The 19,589-nt window shown below is 38.7% G+C and overlaps 1 protein-coding gene across 2 annotated transcripts in view; it reads left to right on the forward strand.

The window, feature by feature from the left end:
* CRLF3 (cytokine receptor like factor 3) overlaps window positions 1-12,484 on the forward strand; it is a 267,848-nt gene extending 255,364 nt beyond the window's left edge. For both annotated transcript variants that reach the window (XM_069199994.1, XM_069199995.1), the window contains exon 8: window positions 824-12,484. In XM_069199994.1, coding sequence (XP_069056095.1) covers window positions 824-1,080 — 257 coding nt within the window. In that variant the 3' untranslated portion in view covers window positions 1,081-12,484. The remainder of the gene's footprint in view (window positions 1-823) is intronic.
* Window positions 12,485-19,589: the final 7,105 nt, after the last annotated feature.

A 19,589-nucleotide genomic window follows, 5' to 3' on the forward strand; every position in this document is an offset into this window, starting at 1 on the left:
AAAGTGGAACGCTTGTGGCCACACATACTCACAGGCTAGAAAATAATTTTACCAGATTTGTTACTCTTAAGTATTATTAGTATTAAAGGGTAAGCTAACTCAACACGTTTTTACTCTAATTTTGTCAGAGTTTGGTTATAGAGGCAGTTTTAAAAAGTGATCTTTTATATAATACTGATCACCTTCTATGTGATTTGGGTGCTTCTTAGGATCCTCTCCAGGGGGGAGAGAAAGACAAATGTCTGAAGTGCCAATAATGGCAAGACTTAAGCAGGAGAACATACACAGAATGGACAAAAAACACAGAGGGAGTGGTTGGAAAGCAGCGAGTTAGTGAGCACCTTGCATTTGTGCCATTAATCTGTAGCAGGTGCAAAGTGTAGCTTGTACCCATCTGACAGAACACCGCTGTGGTTTTTAATAGGCATAAGCACAATTTTGTGATACATATTCTGCATTGTCTTTTCAGCTCCATCCTTCCCCAAAGTCACTCATAACTGCCTCCTAATACCCATGTGCCACTCACCATATTGTATGGTTGGCTCTGTTTTCTGTTGCCCTCTGTTATGGTGTTTAGTGACAGATTACATTTCCTGGTAGTTTACATCTTTCTCCGTTGTGTTGGTTTTTACCAATAAGTAAGTCCTCTTTAATCCTGGGGCTGTGGAGAGATACATTCACTTTTTATGTAAAGCATGCCTCTTTTCCATTGTTAGATATGTGGGTGTACAGCTCTTCTCCAAATAACTTTTTTGGTAGTTTGGCCTCAATCGAATTGCATAAGAGGTCACCTAATTAAATAAAATTGTTTGTGTTGTCATAGGTGCAGTTTTTGTGAACGGGAAAGAGATGACCAACCAGTTGCCAGCAGTTTCTTCCGGATCCACCGTGACATTCGATATGGCAGTGGTGAATTTAGTTCCTTCCAACAATAATGAAGGAGGAAACTTTAAACTCCGAGTCACGATTAGCTCCAACAACCGAGAAGTTGTATTTGATTGGGTGCTGGATCAACCCTGTGACTCTCTTTATTTTGGATGCTCGTTCTCGAATCCTGGTTGGAAAGTCCTTGTATTTTAGTCAACGGGTTACATCTTTTTTATAAAATGAATAACTTGTCATAACGTTCTATTCTATTCCCTCAAACAAAATATGTTCAAGATAAGGAAAATTGCATAAACCTGTGAAATAATTGAAGCTTTAGAACTTTGAGTTGCCAGTTCAGGAGAGAAGTTCAAAATTAACTGAATAATAAAGCCATTATGGTCTAGAGCATTTTAATATTACATATTTTGAAAAAAATTAAATGACTCCACAGTGTTATATTGAAGCTTAATTATTTGGTCCACAAAAATGTCCAAGCCTGAAGGGAGACTGTCAAGCAAAGTGAAAGATCTCAACAATCTTCCCAATAGACTATCTTAATGCTTGCACTACATGCAGGCTTATCGGCATTTACCTGCAACATCCCTCCATTGTCTGCTGCAAAATATGGACTTGTTTACATAAGATGTTTTGAGTATTGTATTTTTTTATTTTTACAATAGTGTTTGATTGCATCAGTGTTCCAGTCTATAATACAGGAATGGTCATTTTTGTGAGCATCCCAGCCTGTCAACAGCATATAAACAATCCATCTGATACAATAGTGAGCAACAAACATTACAAAGTAGTAGTTCCTTCTCCTTTTTCTCTAGTAGACATCCACATACTGCAATGAATATTCCCTCAATTTTTTGTTTGGGGTTCTGGAAAATGCTTAAGTAGAAAACATAAAATGTATTCGCCCTCATGGTACCACACGTACTTTCTGAATGTAATGGCAGTGTCGCTGAGGCTACATAAGGTGCCCACGCAAAGCTCATTTTGCTTTTCTTTTTTGCCACTCTACAGAAAGAATTCCTAGTGAAAGCTATGTTTAGTGTAGACTTTGTTGAATTGTATTCATATATCACTCAAACCTGTGTGTTTGTCAGTGTTCATATCCCTTAGAAGGTAGAATACTACCTTGGAGTGCCCACAAACATGTTCCTAACATCAGATTTATGATTTTATAACTTCCATAATGATGTTGAAGTTTTGCATTCGCCAAATGCAGTTTGTACGTAATTTACCCTTGCGTTGTTTTGCCCTCTCAGGATCAATTTAACCTCACAAAACGTTGTGCAAGTCGGGCCTTCTATGCATTGTGACTTTCCATTACCAAGGCACGCAGTGATTGTCAAACTAGTATGATGTAACTGAGATAGAGGGTAAAGTTTCCCAGGTAAAGATGCATCTAATTCCATATTGCTGATGTGTTCTTTAGATGAAATGTTACCTGGTTGGTGATCACTAATTACAAAGTGGATTTATTGGTAACTCATTTACAATGTGTGCAAATATTAATGTAGCTGCTCTAAGGAGGCCACTTAGTTATTGGAGTTGGGTTCAGATTAGGAGGTGTTTAATATCATTTTAAATGTATTTACTTCAAAAACATCTATGCAAAACATACTAATGCATTTAATCCATGCCTCCAGCAAAGGAGACCTTGGGGATTCTCTCATTCAATGTGGTGGCGTGAACACTCAAACCTTGCAGAGATAAGTTGATTCTGTTGACTCTAGAGTGGCCCAAACTGATGTAGAGCTCACATCTGATCAGTATATATAAAGCATAATCTGCTTTCTCCTAGTGTATTTTATGACAACTAAGTAGGCTGGTGTAGGCTTGTCTTTATTCATCAAGGGCCATGTGATGAATTGGTGTGTGTGTAGCAATAGTTTCTAGAGCCGTGGTGATATTGTTTTATTATGGATATAAACATAGAGGATTCCTGTTGATAAATGAGAGGGTTTGCATGAACTGTGAACACCACTCTGTCCTGTATCTGTTCCACGTGCCATCAAGAGTACAGTTGTCTTCATTAAGGTACAATTCAGGTCAAGGTTTGTTTTATGGTTCCAAATACATTGTGCAGTTGATCTGAGAGAAAGATTATTTCAGTTATCATAGTGATTTCTTCTTAGTGATTAAATGTTATAAATTGGACTTTCTTTTGTCTCCTGCCTACATGTCACATCAAGGTCCTTTGCTTAAAACTTTGGTTTATTTTAGACTTAACTGCTTACCATTAATGATAGTCAAGCGTTGTGTTGAGTAACCTTTTGCTTTATTTCATTGAAGTAACGTACTTCGGATTCATCAATACTTCAATTATAAAACTGTTTCGACATAAGATGCAGCACACTACATGGATGGAGCAAAATAATTTAAGCCAACCAGGTTCTTATTGGTTAGGATTTGTTTATTGCTATACAAGTAAAGTCATCCCTAGTGAGTGTATTGGCAGAGTGGTTGTGCTTGCATCAGTTTGTTACTTCAAAGCCAGGGTGTACTGCTCATTCCACCACAGTGAAAGCTGCAGTAGCACAGCTCGTGTGTAATGTGCCTTAAGCTGAACAACGCACTTCTCTGCGCAACATTCGGGAAGCATTATTGTATGAATTTCTTTTCACAAATGCAGTATTTCGGCAGCCTAGCAGCTTATGAACTACTGCATGTTGCTGCTCACTACTCTGCTTTCCTGTAATGTATCTTTACTGCAGTGCTGTGTAAACTGAGTTTGGGATACCAATCTATTCAAGATCCAGTGTGGGGAAAGAAAAGATTACCTGTAACTTAAGTTGATCAAAATTCTTTCTGGACTGGGTGCTAATGTTAAACTTACTATACTCTTCCGAATGCAGGAAAGAAAGTTCATTGCAGCACATGACTCTATGGACGGTTGCAAAACTGGAAACCTACTGTTAAGTGTATAGTTTTATATTTCACTGATTTGAATTGTGCTTGTTCCACATTTTTTGATAAACCGTGAGCCTATATATTTTAGTAACCATTTATTTTCTTTGTTGAAAACATATTAGGTTGGGTTTGTGATCTGCAGTTTCCATCTGTGGCTTGTGAATATGAAAATAAGTATGTTACATGGCTCCATGTGACCATATTTTGTCAACCTAGAATCACACATCAGGTACGACATTGCTGTTTGTTGCAGCCACAGTGATATTATTGGTGCTTCATAGTGAGTGCATTGGGACGTTTGACATTACTATTCATTATTAGAAATGGATGGCAAAGGGGCAGAGCCCTGCCTTTCACTTTGCAGAGGTACGCACAGCTGCTTTGTAACCATTTTTTCCAGTCAAAAGCACGGAATGGGTAGTACCTGCCGGGGTGGGCGCAACACATTAACGAAATGAAAGCTTTTTTTCAAAATTTTAAAGATTTTACTCTGCTTGTGCAGGCTGCAGACATCGAGAGGTGGAGGCAGCACTCCCACAAATATCAGTGTGCCACTTGTCACATTGTCACTCCTGTTTCTAGGAGGAACAGGGATCGCAGTTTTGGCATACTGCATTTGCGAATGCTACAGTGGAGATCTGCTGTCCCATGCAGACAGTCATCCAAACATTTACAATAGGTCGGAAGTGTACATGGAGATTCTTGCTCCATTAGTATTAGAGACAGACAGTTTTGCAGTTTCTTGCAATCTGTAACTTTGTGGTGCTAGGGCTTCAACTTTTCCTCCCGCCTCAAAAGAACATTGTGCTGCGAATAGCCTCTTTTGAAAATCAGACATCACGTGTTAAGGTTTACTCACAAAGCAGATCTATTGCCTTTGCTACAACTATGCAGCATATAGAATTATTTATCCAAATAAAATATGACTCATACAGCTTCACTTCTTTTTGCTGATAGATACATGCAGAATACTTTGCTCTACCTCAATATAGAATATATGGACAATGCTCTTTTGGTGCATGGCTAATATGTACAGCTGGGTATCATAGCAGCTTATGCTAACCAAAAATTCAGAACAATGATGTTGCTTTTGTTTCAGTAAATGTAAAGTTAAAAAATATGCTACACAAAACTGTGATACATCATTATAATGTAGCACATTTGTACTAAGTGTACGAAGCGATTCTAGGAAACTCAGCTCTGCATCAGGCTGTAATGAACGTGAAGGTGCCCTAAGTAAGCAAACACATTGATACAGTGCCTGTAACCTTAAATCTGATAAGAAAAAGTCAAGGCTTAAAATTAAGAACGTTTTGGAGTGTGTGTTCTCCAGTGATAACTTTAAGGGATTATGCAATGTGAACAACAGCATACAGATCCCATATAGACCCGAATACAATATAATTAAAGAAAAACAGCATTTTATTTATTTGTAAACATTCGATATTGACAGTAATAGAAGAGACTGTAAAATGTTTTAGACAGAAGGATGTACATACTAGAAAAACTGAGATGATGGTGTGTGAGGGAACAGAAAAAAACAAAATAACGCGTCATTATTTCACAATAGAGATATTGTAGTAAGGCAATAATGAGGCATGGTACCTACGCTACCACTTTTCAATATATGCTTTCAGTTGAGGACTACCCATGTCATTTAATGTAACTCAGGAATAAGGATTGAGAGACAGGCTTTGGATGCATATACAATGCTGTAAAATTGCTTTTCAGCAGTCAGTTAAATACCCAATATATACTTCTTATTTCAGTATAGAGCTTTCAGGCCTGCACATGAAACACTGTCACACTAGAATCCATTGAAACCCGAATTAAAGTACATTTGTGGCAAAAATGTGTCAATTGCTACCAACAAAATTATAGTGTAAGAATCTAAAACTGATAAGTTATGGTTGTGCTAAAGTAGAAAGTTAAGGATTCCAAAAGACTGGTTACCAGCATAGGGGCCATTGCCTTTCTAGTCGGACTGGCTTTCAGAGTTTGTGTTATTAAGTGCTCTAAGCCAAAAATGGTAGACTTTGGAGGAGCTCCTAAACGTTTGATGACATTTATTCGTTCATAGTGTTTAAATAGTGCACACCGTCTGAAGGTCTCTTGGCATCTTTGACCAGGAGCGACCTACCTATTTATATACCCAACCGCACAGGCCATTTTGCATCTCATCTATGAGCCTTCACATTATAGGTTGCAGTGAATACCCTGACTTATATTTGAATGATATATAATGTAAGCAGATGTCTGTGCTGTATACGCTTGCAAAACAAAGAAATCTTAGTTAAATTAGCAATTGAGCTTCAGGGATACGATAAAGCACATTTTTAGGAGTAGCAAACAATATTGGCTTGTTCCTTGTGTCCTGGCAGGAAAAATGTTTGAAATTACATTGCTACATTTATTTTGCACCAATCAAATGTCTGTGTAATGTGTTGCAGACTATCAGCCTCATTTTGAGTTTGGCGATCCCACCGCGGGTCTGCCAAACTCGCAGGGAGGACGCCACCACCATGTCATCTCCCCCTACCCTATTACAATGGCAGGAACATTGCAATAGAGTGTTCCCGGTGGTCAGATCGGCAGGAACAGTGCTATAATATAGCACAGAGGGGGCCGACCAGCACCCTTGGAATGCACATTGTCTGCAAAGCCGATACAGGCTGGGCAGTGGGACCCTGACCATGCCATGGGCAGGGCATGGCACCCCCCCCATACACCCCCAGCACACCCTCACTGCCAGCCTTTACATGTCAGCAAAACCGCCATGGAAAGCCTGGCGGTGAGGGGAGTTGTAATCAGCCAGGTGGTGCTCAGTACAACGGGGCTCGTTCTGAGTTCAACTCTGATCGCTGTCAGGAACCATTCTCCCAGCGTTGACGGCAGTCCCCTGGAGGGTCTGCCCACCAGGGTTGTAATTAGGCGGTCAAACCGCCCGGAGTGCGGCGGGCCAACCATCAACGTGAGACCGCCACACTTGTAATGAGGCCCCAAGCCTCCCTATGTTCTTTATTACAAAAATAGGTATGATGCTGCAAAGTTGATTGCCCTATCGTATTTGAACATGTGCATAGCGGTTTTGTTATTCATTGTACTGGCTACTGGTATTATCAAACATTAGTTAAGATCATATTTGAATCCAAGGTGTAGTACTTATTACAACGGTTTTTTCTAGACTTTCTGTAGCACAATACACAATGCAAAAAGTGATCAGAGACAGTCAAAAATAATTTAACAGCTTAAATAAAAAGCAACAAGAGAGAGTTAATATACTAAACTTAGCAGTCCACCATTGCTCTAAATCTGTACAAGCCTTGGTGTACAATTGTCAACATCCATGGATGTGATTTAGAGGATTAATTGTTGACTATGTAACTATAACTCATAAGTGCTATAGTTTTCACAGTTGACCCGCTTTTGTGTTCATGGACAGATTACTTCATCTCTGTGTATATCAATATTCCAAAATGTGAACAACATTCTCTGTCCCTCGTACCAAGTTTATATAAAAACTGGACACTCCCTTTTTACACATTGTTTATATGTTAAATTCTTAATATTTAACCATTAGTATTCTGGTTTGATTTATTAACAAATGAAAACTTCTGTGTTTCCTGAAACTTTGAAATGCCCCAAACTCTGAAGGATACAAATGAAAACATTGCTTACAGAGAATAACTGGTTACAGGGCACAGAACTCCATCCTTATTCATCTTATTTTTACTTAACTCTGATAAAAATGCATAACAAATTTATTGGCAAACTAAATAGAAGAAGGGATACAGGGTCATGTGCATCTTTCCTCAATTATTTTAAACTTGCTAACTTCAGTTTAATTTGGAATTAATTGCTGAATGTCTATATTGAAGCACAGCTCTGCAAACTAAATCACATTCAAGTGCTTCTTAGACGGGGCACAGAGTGTGCAGAAAAAGGTGAGTTTTGAGTGTTTTTTTCTCAGCAGTGAGATGGACATAGACGCTGCATGCCATAGATGGGACACTGCTATTTTGTCTGTCTCCATTTTAACTGTTGAATGCCAGGGAGAACATTTTTGTGAAATGTGAGGATAGGATATCTGTGATTATAGTAGTGTATTTAGTTTTTTAGAAATGTAATTTCGTAGTGTATTTTTGGATAACAGTACATTTTTTGATAGTGTGCCATAGTAAAATGTAACCTCAAAGTCCAACAGAGGTATTGTTTCATCTTCATCTGAAAGTGATCTGGTAGTATCTACAATCAATATCAAGTTTTCAGAAACCTTTCACAGTCATGCACTAGTATATTCTGAAGACGGCTCCACGCTACTTGCTATGATTTTGGCAAATAGTTCTGATGTGGGAATGAACTGTGAAGATTAATAGAGTGAAATGTGACACATTCTTTACCTGTCCATAGAAGGTGTCAAAATATTTGTAGACCATGAACAGTCTATGCATTGCAAAGGTCGTTGATAGGAGCAGGAATATTGTTGTGTCTGTATTAGTAATCAATATATAGCCCAAGCAAAAACAAAACACACGTTCACTGATGATGTGATCTAGTGGGCATCTTCTTTTGAACAAGAAAAATATCACCTCTACACGATATTTTAGAAATCTTAATGTGTAGGTAAGCAAACTATAATTCACATATTGATTCATAGATCTGCATATAAATAAAACACGTTTTTGTATATTTTTATTTTTTTATCTCCTATTTACCAATCATTTTATTGTTTTTTTGGCAACAACACACTCGGAATGTCAGCAATTTTTAAAGCAGTTGGCAGATCTTCCTTATACCTTCTGTTTAATACTATTTTATTCCCTTTAACCAAAACTTGTTAAAGCGTTATTAAAGCAGACACACTAGATCTTTCATTAATTTAAAAAAGGTTGGGCGCGCCATATAGTTGCCAATTCAGAAAGGCATTTTTAATTCCATGGAGTAGTACTGCAGGAGTACCGCTTTATATGCTTTTGTGAATTGGCCCCAAAATGTCCATCTAGCTAGTCATACAAGTGCAAAGAAAGGACATGCCTTTCTATTTGTACTAACTGTATGTGAATAGTCCTATTTTATATTATTTAAAGTTGTTTTGTGTTCAAGTAACTAAGACATTTAAGTGTATGTGAAGAAGTACTACTTCACCTATCAATTAATGCCTTTGTGAACTGGCCACATAGATGTATGCTACATTGGTGTGAGATCATGGAGGAAATTGTAGTGTGTGTATGTGTGTAGATGAGATAGCATATAAAGATGTTCATGGTGTGGCAGGTCAGATATGGGTGACATGGCAAAGAGCGGAGAAAAGCTCAGTTATACTGGAAGGAGACTCCGTGAAGTGAGTGCAAAATTGGTGTTAAGAGTATGGAACAATGGACACATAAGGAGGCTAGGTGGTTTTAGGAAGCAGTGTGGAAGTCTGTGGACGCGCACGCTGGGAGTAAGTTCAATGTAAAAGCAAGAGTTAGACTTAATTCCATAAGGACCATCCATTAGGCTGTATTTAGAAGACACATGTATAACTTAAGTATACAATAAAAGTGTGTTCAAGTCGCACATGTCTTCATTGTGGCTCTGGCAGAAGGATGGTCCTATATCTTGAAATAAATTTACAGTACACATAAGGATCTGATGGCATCCTGACTAGCAGTCTTCTGTTTTGATAAAACTCTTCTGTTTTGAGATATTTCTCCTCTAATTTTATCTCTGTCAACAGCTAGGTACTTATTGAGGCGTTTTCATTATTACATAAACTCAGGCTGATGACGATGCCCAGAGAACACTTGATTTTGACCAAGAGACAATTTTGCGACATGAAAAAATATTTAAAAAATACATTTTGGTGTATATCTTGACTACCTCTTAAAACTCATTTATGGGTCAGCAAAACTAGCCAAATTAAAGATGTAGCTTGCACACCTTAAAACGGATATGGAGCCTCAGCTACCAGCCACTTGATCCTCAGCAAAATTTCAATTGCCAACCTAAAATACTGGTCCCAGCACGGAGGAGCTCTTTTATCATTTTATCAAAAGAACCATCACAGTCTTGAGATGGTGTTCAGTTATTACCAAACTAAGGGTCTTATTTACAATACGCCCCTAAATGTTATTCCTGTTGTGGCCTCTTTGTGGTAATACGAATTCCAAATTCTGAATGATCAGGTATTCTCATAATACCTTCTATCTGGTATGATATCAGGCCATTCCTAGGCATATTTAATTTTGTTTGGTGATGTTCCATTGTAATAGATGTTGTGCAGGCAAGAAATATTTGGTACACGCTGGTATAGTATGGTAAGGTTTAACCTACACAAAAAGCGTTAGTATGATAATTATAGATGCCAAAAGCACTTGAAATGTTGAGTCTTAAGGTTGAAGCAAAACAAGTCAGAAAATGTGAAGTTCTTTTGCATAAAAAAGGCCCATTTGTGCTAGGTGTTACAGGTGTAGGGTACCAACTAGCAGCTATGCTGAGTACAAATCAAAGCTGATACCTCTTACTCCTTATTGCAGGACATATTAACTAAAGAAGAAAGATCGGAGACAGGTCAGAGGACATCTACCGAAATGGAACACCAAGAATATGCACACTAGATATTTAAACATTGCGAGTAAAGTACAAATACAGTAGCGAAAAGTAAGACTACTCCTGCTTGTGTGACTGCTCCATTCTGATTGAAGGGAACTCACAGGTTAACAACTAGAGGAGGGTCAAGATTAACTGTAATGTTCTTCAGTGAAAGAGAGTTCAGTACATGAAACTGCCTTTCAGAAGGTTCAGTACAGGCTAAACGAGTGACAGAATTCCTAACAGACTGTGGAACAATATTAGTTTGTATTGGTTATGCAAGAGGAAGACAGAGCTGAACTTCAGGCTAAGAAATGGAGCAGATAAGATAAGCTTAACCCTAAAAGGTTAACTGTTTTTTTAATGCAGTCCGAGCAGGTAAATTTATGAATGTGACCAGCCTTATTTGAAATATGCCATGCATGTTGGGAGATTAATCTATACCATCTACATAAAAAAATTGTGATAAATTGGGATAGCATATTTAGAACACGGATAACCATGCTATGTACACCAGGAGAAACCATATACTGCTGGTACGTTCTAGTACTTAAATAGTTCTTACTGTTGGCGCACTTCACGCTGTTGGCAACCTTTCTACAGTATTGCTATTTATATATTTTTTATTCTATAGTGCGAGCACAATCAGACACTGTTGGAGTGCTGTTTGACACACTATAAATACCATGTAGCAATCTAAAAATATCTTATTTACGTACAAACTCCAACAATGGGAGTCCTTGGAAGGAGTTTATTATTTAGACAAAGACAGTACTAAACATACATTTTCAACCATAGAAGCTACATCAACATCAAATGCATTCCACAGACAGCCATGGCATGTGCAAACGTCTTTCTAAAGATGGAACAGTGGGAGAGAGATTTTATATGCCGGATGTTGAAATTCCATTAAGGCCTTGGCGTCTCAAGTCGGAGAATGATACCACTGGTAGGGGGATCCAAATGTGTCTTTGTAAAATGTCAGATCTTGAATTCAGGAGATACTACAACATGCCATTGGCATGCTGAACAATGTATTAGTAGTATCTGCTGCTTACACCACACAATGTGTGTCTTTGGCACTGTAAATAAGTCTTACAAATCAGTGACATGTAGCATTGAATCTCCTGCTGTGGTTGCTGATTTGAGCCTAGTGCATGAGACATGGCCGGCGCTTGCCCCTGTTGGCAAGTGTGACTCTTTAATATACTGCTGCACTTCACTCTCTAGCGTTACTCCAACCACACCCTTGCCAATATTTGCCACAGAGAACTCCTGTAATAGTACCTAGGAATCTGCAGACGAAATAGCTTGCATTTATGTGGACGGTCGGTAATCAAAATTTTAAATTAACTTGATGTGATTGCAACTGATACACTCTTTGAGCAGTTCATGAAGCACAACAAACAAAATACTGTTTTCTAAAACTTGTAACAGTGTAAACTTTGGAAAATGAAATGACAATGACAAATGTTGCCTCATTGATTGTCAACAAAAGTGTAATTGTACATTGTTTTAAGACATGTATGCCTTGAGATTCAATTCTCGAAGTTACTTCTAGTATTGCTGCCTTTTGACCAGAGAATTGATTATGTGTGAAAAATAGTATCATGTTTTCAGAATCTAAAATTTAGGAATGCAGTCCTTTTTTGAGACTTTTCGTGTAAATGTATTTTTTCTAGTTGATAGAAAATGTTTTTTCACAAACTGCAGTATCAGTGACAACTGAGGTTTTCTCCTGGTAAAGTGTTTAAAGCTAATTATATAAAAAATGGTAAACAATGTTTATGTAGGATATTTAATGTTGAACATGGTCAGTTATCTCCTTTAGTTGTATTTTAATATCAGGTTTTCAACCCTTGACACAGAAATATTATGCTATACATTTTTGCCATTCTACTTTGGACATATATGCGCACCTGAAAATGTGAACAATCCCAAACTATAACAAATATTTTTTAGGTTATGCATGAATGAACAACGATGCTGGAGATTTATTGAGTTACTTTTTTATTCCACGTTATTCGTTATGGTTTATTTATACAACTGTATCCTGTTCTATCACAACTGTTTTCTTCATAAAAGTGACTGGATACGTGAAATTAAATTTTTACTTTTTCAAGAATCTAACTAATAGTTGTTTTTGTGCTTATGTCAAGCAACCTACAGGCCTCCCGTGATACTCTCGCTCTGGAATACTCTTGACATACATAAATTTTTAATACGTTTTCAATGTTTAATTAGTTCTACCTTGGATGTATATAGAAAAAGATGTAATAACCTCAAAATTGCCCAATATGAAGTCAACACCATGGTGTGAAAATTTACAACTTTGATCCTGTTTGAGGTAAGGCTAATTTTTCTAAAAGTTGACTACATTTCCAGTTTGAAAATAGCCATGACAATATCAACCAGGTGTATCCTGTTATCATCATTTTGATTTTACAATACTGATAAAGTTATATGAATTCTATGTAAGGACCAGAGGCTCAAAATATGCATCTCTTTCTATGTATTCATCTCAGTAGCTCAGCAACATAGATAACATTATATAATCTTTAATCAGAAAAGATTACAATCCCATGAGTCTTTGAAACTTGAACATCAACCACCAATTGCAGTGCTCTCAGTCCCTTAATCATCATAAAGCAAAAGCATTTCTTCTTTCTTCGCTGCTCATTAGGAAGATAAGTGTTCTTTCTTTGTGAATGCCTAATTCTGTGTTAAATGTATGGCTGATGTTCACATTCTGATATTTCCCTATGATTTAGTGTACTACATATCTGTGTGTGTATGATTGTTGGCAGTCTTAACTTCTGCTTCTCATTTATTGGTGCGTATCATCAGCGGTTCTGGTTCAGAGCTGCTCTGCTCCTAGTCCGCGGTTCCTCTCAAACGCAGAACCAAGAGCAAGTCAGTGGACGGTAAGTCTTTTCCGAGGGAGCCGATCGGCAAGAGGGCGCAGTTCGTGTTAGTGTTCTTCCCGTCACAAAGTGGGAGTGCAACACCTTATCTGCCCTACTGTTTAAGATCTGCTTTTCTTCATGAACCCAGGACTGCCAGAATGACTCCATGGGATAGTTGGCTGGCCTCCTGATCAGAGCCTCTCAGAACAGACTCAAATCATCTTGAACCTGCACTTGGACCCAGCTTTAGTGAGTCCTGTCCCTGCAAGTTGTACCCTTCAAGTCCTAGACCCTTGGAAGTGTTGCTAAAGCTGCCCCAGATAGTCCAGATCCAAAACTAGGGACTTAAAAAACTTTCTGACCAAAAGGCACCCTGAGAACAGAGAGGAGACTGGGAACTAACTGCTTGCTGACCTCCCCAGGGTGCATTGTTGGTTGGATTGACTTTGCCTGAGCCTTCGGTACGTTCTTCTTTGCAACAGCAAATCCGGTTCAGTGGCTCCACGCAGAAGGGGTATCAGGCATTGCGGAGCCTATGTTGGCTACAGCCTGCAGCTTCATCCCACAGGAGATTTTCGAGTTCCAAAAAAAGAGAACAGCTGAATGTGAACGTTCACTGCAACTTCATTCACCAGCTCCCAATGACACCACCTCCTATTTGGACACCGCCAGCTGCCTTCCCCTGCTGAACTTTACCTTCTCAGGCATTTTTCTCCAAAATTTCTTCTAAGTCCGCTGGTAAAAGGGGACCGGGCCCAATCCACTTCATGTTTAGGAACCGTACTCCATCATCAGTTATACATATTTCTTTATTGCTTTTTCCATTTCACATATGCATTCCACAGTAGGCAAAGCTAAATATTACATATAATATACATGACTGTGTGGATGCACCCCCTCATACTTTCTGAAACATACCCATGAATCTCAGATTTGTCTAGTCATGTCTTCCCCTTCTCATGTAGTATTACACTAATCCCCATTTTACAGTTGTAGAAATGTCAATATACCATATAAATTCCTTCAGTTGCTTGAGGATTCTCCAGTACGTCTCATCTGTAAGTGATGGTCCATCCCTGGATCTAACCCCTGCCCGTGTGAGCATGTCTATTCCCTTCTCATGTTGTGATGAAGATGATGGTTCTTCTCCCTATCAATCAAATTCCCCAGTTATAGCTACGTGAAGTAACTATAAATGACTCATAAAGTAACTATAGTTTGTGCCCTCGCCATGCACTGTTTATACCCTCACATATTATATCATTCATAACATATTCAGTGACAGCATTGATAACATCACTGATGTCATCAGAAATTACATAGTTTATGACACCACTGTGCACAGTGGGGGTACAATTATAGTTACTTCATTAAGTGAATTATGCCTACTTTATTTAAGTATAACTGGTTAATTTCATTGCTGGACCTAGTTTCCATAAGAAAAGCATTTTTAATTTGCTAATAACTTTGGCGCCATTTGATGAGTGACAAAATTTCAAAAAAAAAACTGCCCTGTTTTGGCTAGTTCTGCATGGAAAGTTTTGAGATAATTCGTCAGGCTGTGGCTGAGAAAAAGAAGGAGTCCTAAAATGTGTTTTCATATGCAATATCCCATAGGAAGTTTAGACAACTACCACTCGACCCGTGAATGGAATTGCTCTGAATTTGGCAGAAAGCTAGATTTTGGGCGATAAAGAGTGCTGTTTGTGTTTTGGTGTAAATCCCTACAGTAGTTTCGGCGTTATTAAAGGAAAAAGAAATATAGATATCTAGGTATGTCGTGGAGCCACTCGTGGGGGATCTGCAGATCCAGAGGAAAAGGAAGGCTCTGATTGACTTTCTGCAACTTGACAGGAAAGTTGCGACGTCTTTCTTGCTTGGGCTGCTGGAGGCAAAAAAATAGGCGAAAAACACATAAGGGGTCAGGGACTCCTCTAAGGCAAAATATTGCCTTTTTTTTAGCTGGATCACGGATCTGCAGGACTCATTGCGACCCCCAGTGTAAATCTGTGATGGATCAGCAGATCAAAGCAGTCTTAAAAAAAAAAAAAACACAAAAAAAAACGCTAATTCACACATGAAACCCCTGCTGCATGCAGCAGGGGGGTTGGGTGCATGCAGGGGCATAGGTGCATGTGGAGAGGTTGGCTGCAGGGCCAGGCCCTGCGGCAAACCCCACCAACCACAGCGGTTGTTGTGTTAATGTACAGTAATTATATATTACTTTACCCTTACAAAACCATAGCAATTCAGCAGTTATATATATATAATATATATATATACATATATGTATGTGTGTGTGTATATATATATATATATATATATATATATATATATAACATTTCTCCAAACAGGATGCCACACTCCAGGGTGGTTTGTTGCTCAAAATGTTATTAATTTTATTAGAGAAAAGCCTGCCTCCACTTCACGCCAATGCCTTTCGACTTCAGTAAGTCTTCATCACTGTATGAAAGTCCTACATTTCCTTCCATATTTATACAGTACCCCATAAATGCCCACCATAGGATATGTAGTCCAGTTAAATAAAAACCCTCAAAGGTAAAATTACCTTAATCATGGAGGCAATATTCACAATCTTTCATGCATTTAAGATATTTTACATGCCTAGTTATACACCAATACTAATTTCTCAAGTTGTTACTATTAAGGTCCCCATACCCGCAGCACTTAGGCCCATATTTATATTTTTTGTGCTGCTTTTTGACGTGAAAGCGGCGCAAGCTTACAAAATACAATTGTATTTTGTAAGTTTGCGCCGCTTTTGCGGAAAAAAAATGGCGCAAATGTAGCTCTAAAAAGTATAACTATGGGCCCTAGTGGCTGTATTGTGCCGATGATGTTGTTATCATGGTCAACCGATGATAGTGTCCAGCGTTTACCAATCTATGCAACAAATTCTCTTTACAGGATACAGGCAATATTTCACATTCTTTGATGTTTTTAAGATCTCTGTCATGCATAATTCTGCACTATTACTAATTCCTTAAGTTCTTACAGTTCATGTCCCCATAATTTCATCAATTAGTGGCTCTATTATATGTGTGCTACTATTCTTATTGTTGACAGACACCAGCGCCCAGCCCACATGACATTATACGACAGTCTGCCAACTCAGTTTGCTTGATTTAAAAAAAAATAATAATAATTGGTAACAATGTAACAAATTTCTGTAGCAAACGTCTGCTATTCCACTCTCATGCATGAATCAAAGGTTCCTGAACAATCATTGAATCTCTCAAATAGCACCTTTAGATTCTGGTCCATTGTCATCTGTTATTTTGCTTCATAATGTATGCAAGACAAATCAAGATGCAAGATAAATATACAATTATATTTTGTAAGTTTACGCCACTTTTGCGTCAAAAAAAATGTCACAAACGTGGTGCAAAAAAGTATAAATATGGGTCCTAGTGTAGTTACCATTACTTGTTGTGTGTATAACTCATAAACAGAAGTCAATGTTCATGTTTGTACCTAGCAATCATGTCCTTGATATTTATCAATCTGTTTATAAATGCACATTTAGCGCCTCATCATTATTTAATCCATGGGGGCTCTTAGTACGGAGCGTAATAATCAAACGTGATTCCAGTCTACATAATTACAAATCTCTGTCACCCTCTCTTTCATCCTTCTTGATAAAGTCTATGCCAGAACACCTCATGGTTCTCCAATCGCTGTTTGGATGCTGAATATAATGTTTTGCCACTGCATAGCTCAGATCTCTGTTCTGGACTGCTTGAATATGTTCTAGTATATGTTTTTTCAGTTTACATATTGTGCGTCCTACATATTTCTTCCCACACATGCATTCAATGACATAAATCACATATAAATTTGTTTCACAATTCTCTCAGTGATCAATATCTCTTGTCCTGTGTGGTCGAGAAACTTTGTCATATTTCTACCTTGGGGGTTGCCAAGCAAGTTGCCGGTCAAGGGGACAATTACAATTCCCAAGTCACACTAAAGGCATCCCAACATGTGGGACCAGTTCGTCATCCATGGCCGGGCAAAATTCAAAATCGTCTTATGTTGAGTGCATATGTGTTCAGGAGGCATATTTCCCTCCCATCTAGCTCACCATGTACAAGCACGTACCTGCCCGCCACATCTGCTGTGACACTCTGCAGTTCGAATGGAACACCAGGAGCTATCATGATGGAAATTCCTGTGGCATAGGAGTAATACGTGGACAAGTATAGTTGCCCCCTCGATTTTTTTCTGCATTTTTGGGGATTTGCTCTCCAGAAGGTGTGTCTTCTGTAACATCGCAATATGTGTACCCATATTGCTTCACAAAGGTGTTCAGGCATCTCATATTCTAGGTGAGTATTAGTTAACTATCACCCATCACGTATCTGGCCAAACCCCGCCAACCACAGCGGTAGTTGTGTTAACGTACAGTAATTATATATTACTTTACCCTTACAAAACCATAGAAATTCAGCAGTTATATATAAAATATGTATATGCATATATGTATGTGTGTGTGTGTATATATATATATATATATATATATATATATATATATATATAACATTTCTCCAAACAGGATGCCACACTCCAGGGTGGTTTGTGGCTCAACATTTTATTAATTTTATTAGAGAAAAGCCTGCCTCCACTTCACACCAACGCGTTTCGACTTCAGCAAGTCTTCATCACTGTATGAAAGTCCTACATTTCCTTCCATATTTATACATCACCCCATAAATGCCCACCATAGGATATGTAGTCCAATTAAATAAAAACCCTGAAAGGTAAAATTACCTTAATCATGGAGGCAATATTCACAATCTTTCATGCATTTAAGATATTTTACATGCCTAGTTATACACCAATACTAATTTCTCAAGTTGTTACTATTAAGGTCCCCATACCCACAGCACTTAGGCCCATATTTATATTTTTTGTGCCACATTTGTGCCGTTTTTTGACGTGAAAGTGGCGCAAACTTACAAAATACAATTGTATTTTGTAAGTTTGCGCCGCTTTTGCGTCAAAAAATGGCGCAAATGCAGTGCTAAAAAGTATAACTATGGGCCCTGGGCCCTAAAACACCTCATGGTTCTCCAATCGCTGTTTGGAAGCTGAATATAATGTTTTGCCACTGCATAGCTCAGATCTCTGTTCTGGACTGCTTGAATATGTTCTAGTATATGTTTTTTTCAGTTTACATATTGTGCGTCCTACATATTTCTTCCCACACATGCATTCAATGACATCAATCACATATAATTTGTTTCACAATTAATTCTCTCAGTGATCAATATCTCTTGTCCTGTGTGGTCGAGAAACCTTGTCATATTTCTACCCTGGGGGTTGCTGCATATAAATGAATACAACCCCACAACATTCCACCCGCCCGCCTCCTCTACCCCAGCCCAACACCAACCAAAGGATCTCGGTCTCCCTCATGCTGCATATAAATGAATACAACCCCACAACATTCCACCCGCCCGCCTCCCCCTACTCCAGCCCAACACCAACCAAAGGATCGTGGTCCCCCTCATGCTGCATGTAAATGAATACAACCCCACAAAATTAAACCCCTGCTACCCTAGCTAAACACCACTGAACTCAACTCTTCTCCCAACACATATGGAATCCCTCCCACCCAAAGAATCAAGGCCAAGATAGTACATTGTAATGGTGTCCAAAAGCTTGTATCTAATCAATAATCTTACAAGAGGTGGGATGTGTGCCTATCTAACCGGTACCCAGGCCACAGCCCAGTCCCCGGTAATAACTCTAATAGTCCCACTCGTTCCAAGCCTCAAATCCCTACCATTGTCTGTCCTGTCAACTGTTCAATACAATGCTTAAAACAAAGCATGCACAAGGAAGTACTGGACAGATGGATAAAGATGTGGGGAAAATAATTGAGAATAACACAATATGAATTAGAGAGAAGAGGAGTGTGGCAATAAATCAAAATAAGATATAAAAGGGAGAGAAAGGGGGAGGAAAAAAGAAAAGAAGAAGAAAAAAAGGAAAGAAAAAGGGGGGTTAGACATTTCCTGGGCCCAGTCTTGGTGTGACTGCCTGATGGCCCTCTCCATCACCGGCACAGTGAGGATTGCATCAGAGTTCCTAGGTAGTGTGTGCACAGTAAGGTCTACGTCTCCAATCAATGCAGGGTCACTCCCCCAATGGTTTGTGTCAGACACCTTAGCCTCACCACCACCCACCAGTATCTGAGAGTTCCATCCATGTCCCCCGTCTATCCGCAGTATATCCAGCATGAACTGATTATGCTAGGTCAGCGTCTGACTCTAGGCGCTGTGTGTCCTCTGCTGCAAT

Source organism: Pleurodeles waltl, chromosome 7 (genome assembly GCF_031143425.1).
Source record: "Pleurodeles waltl isolate 20211129_DDA chromosome 7, aPleWal1.hap1.20221129, whole genome shotgun sequence".
NCBI lineage: Eukaryota > Metazoa > Chordata > Amphibia > Caudata > Salamandridae > Pleurodeles > Pleurodeles waltl.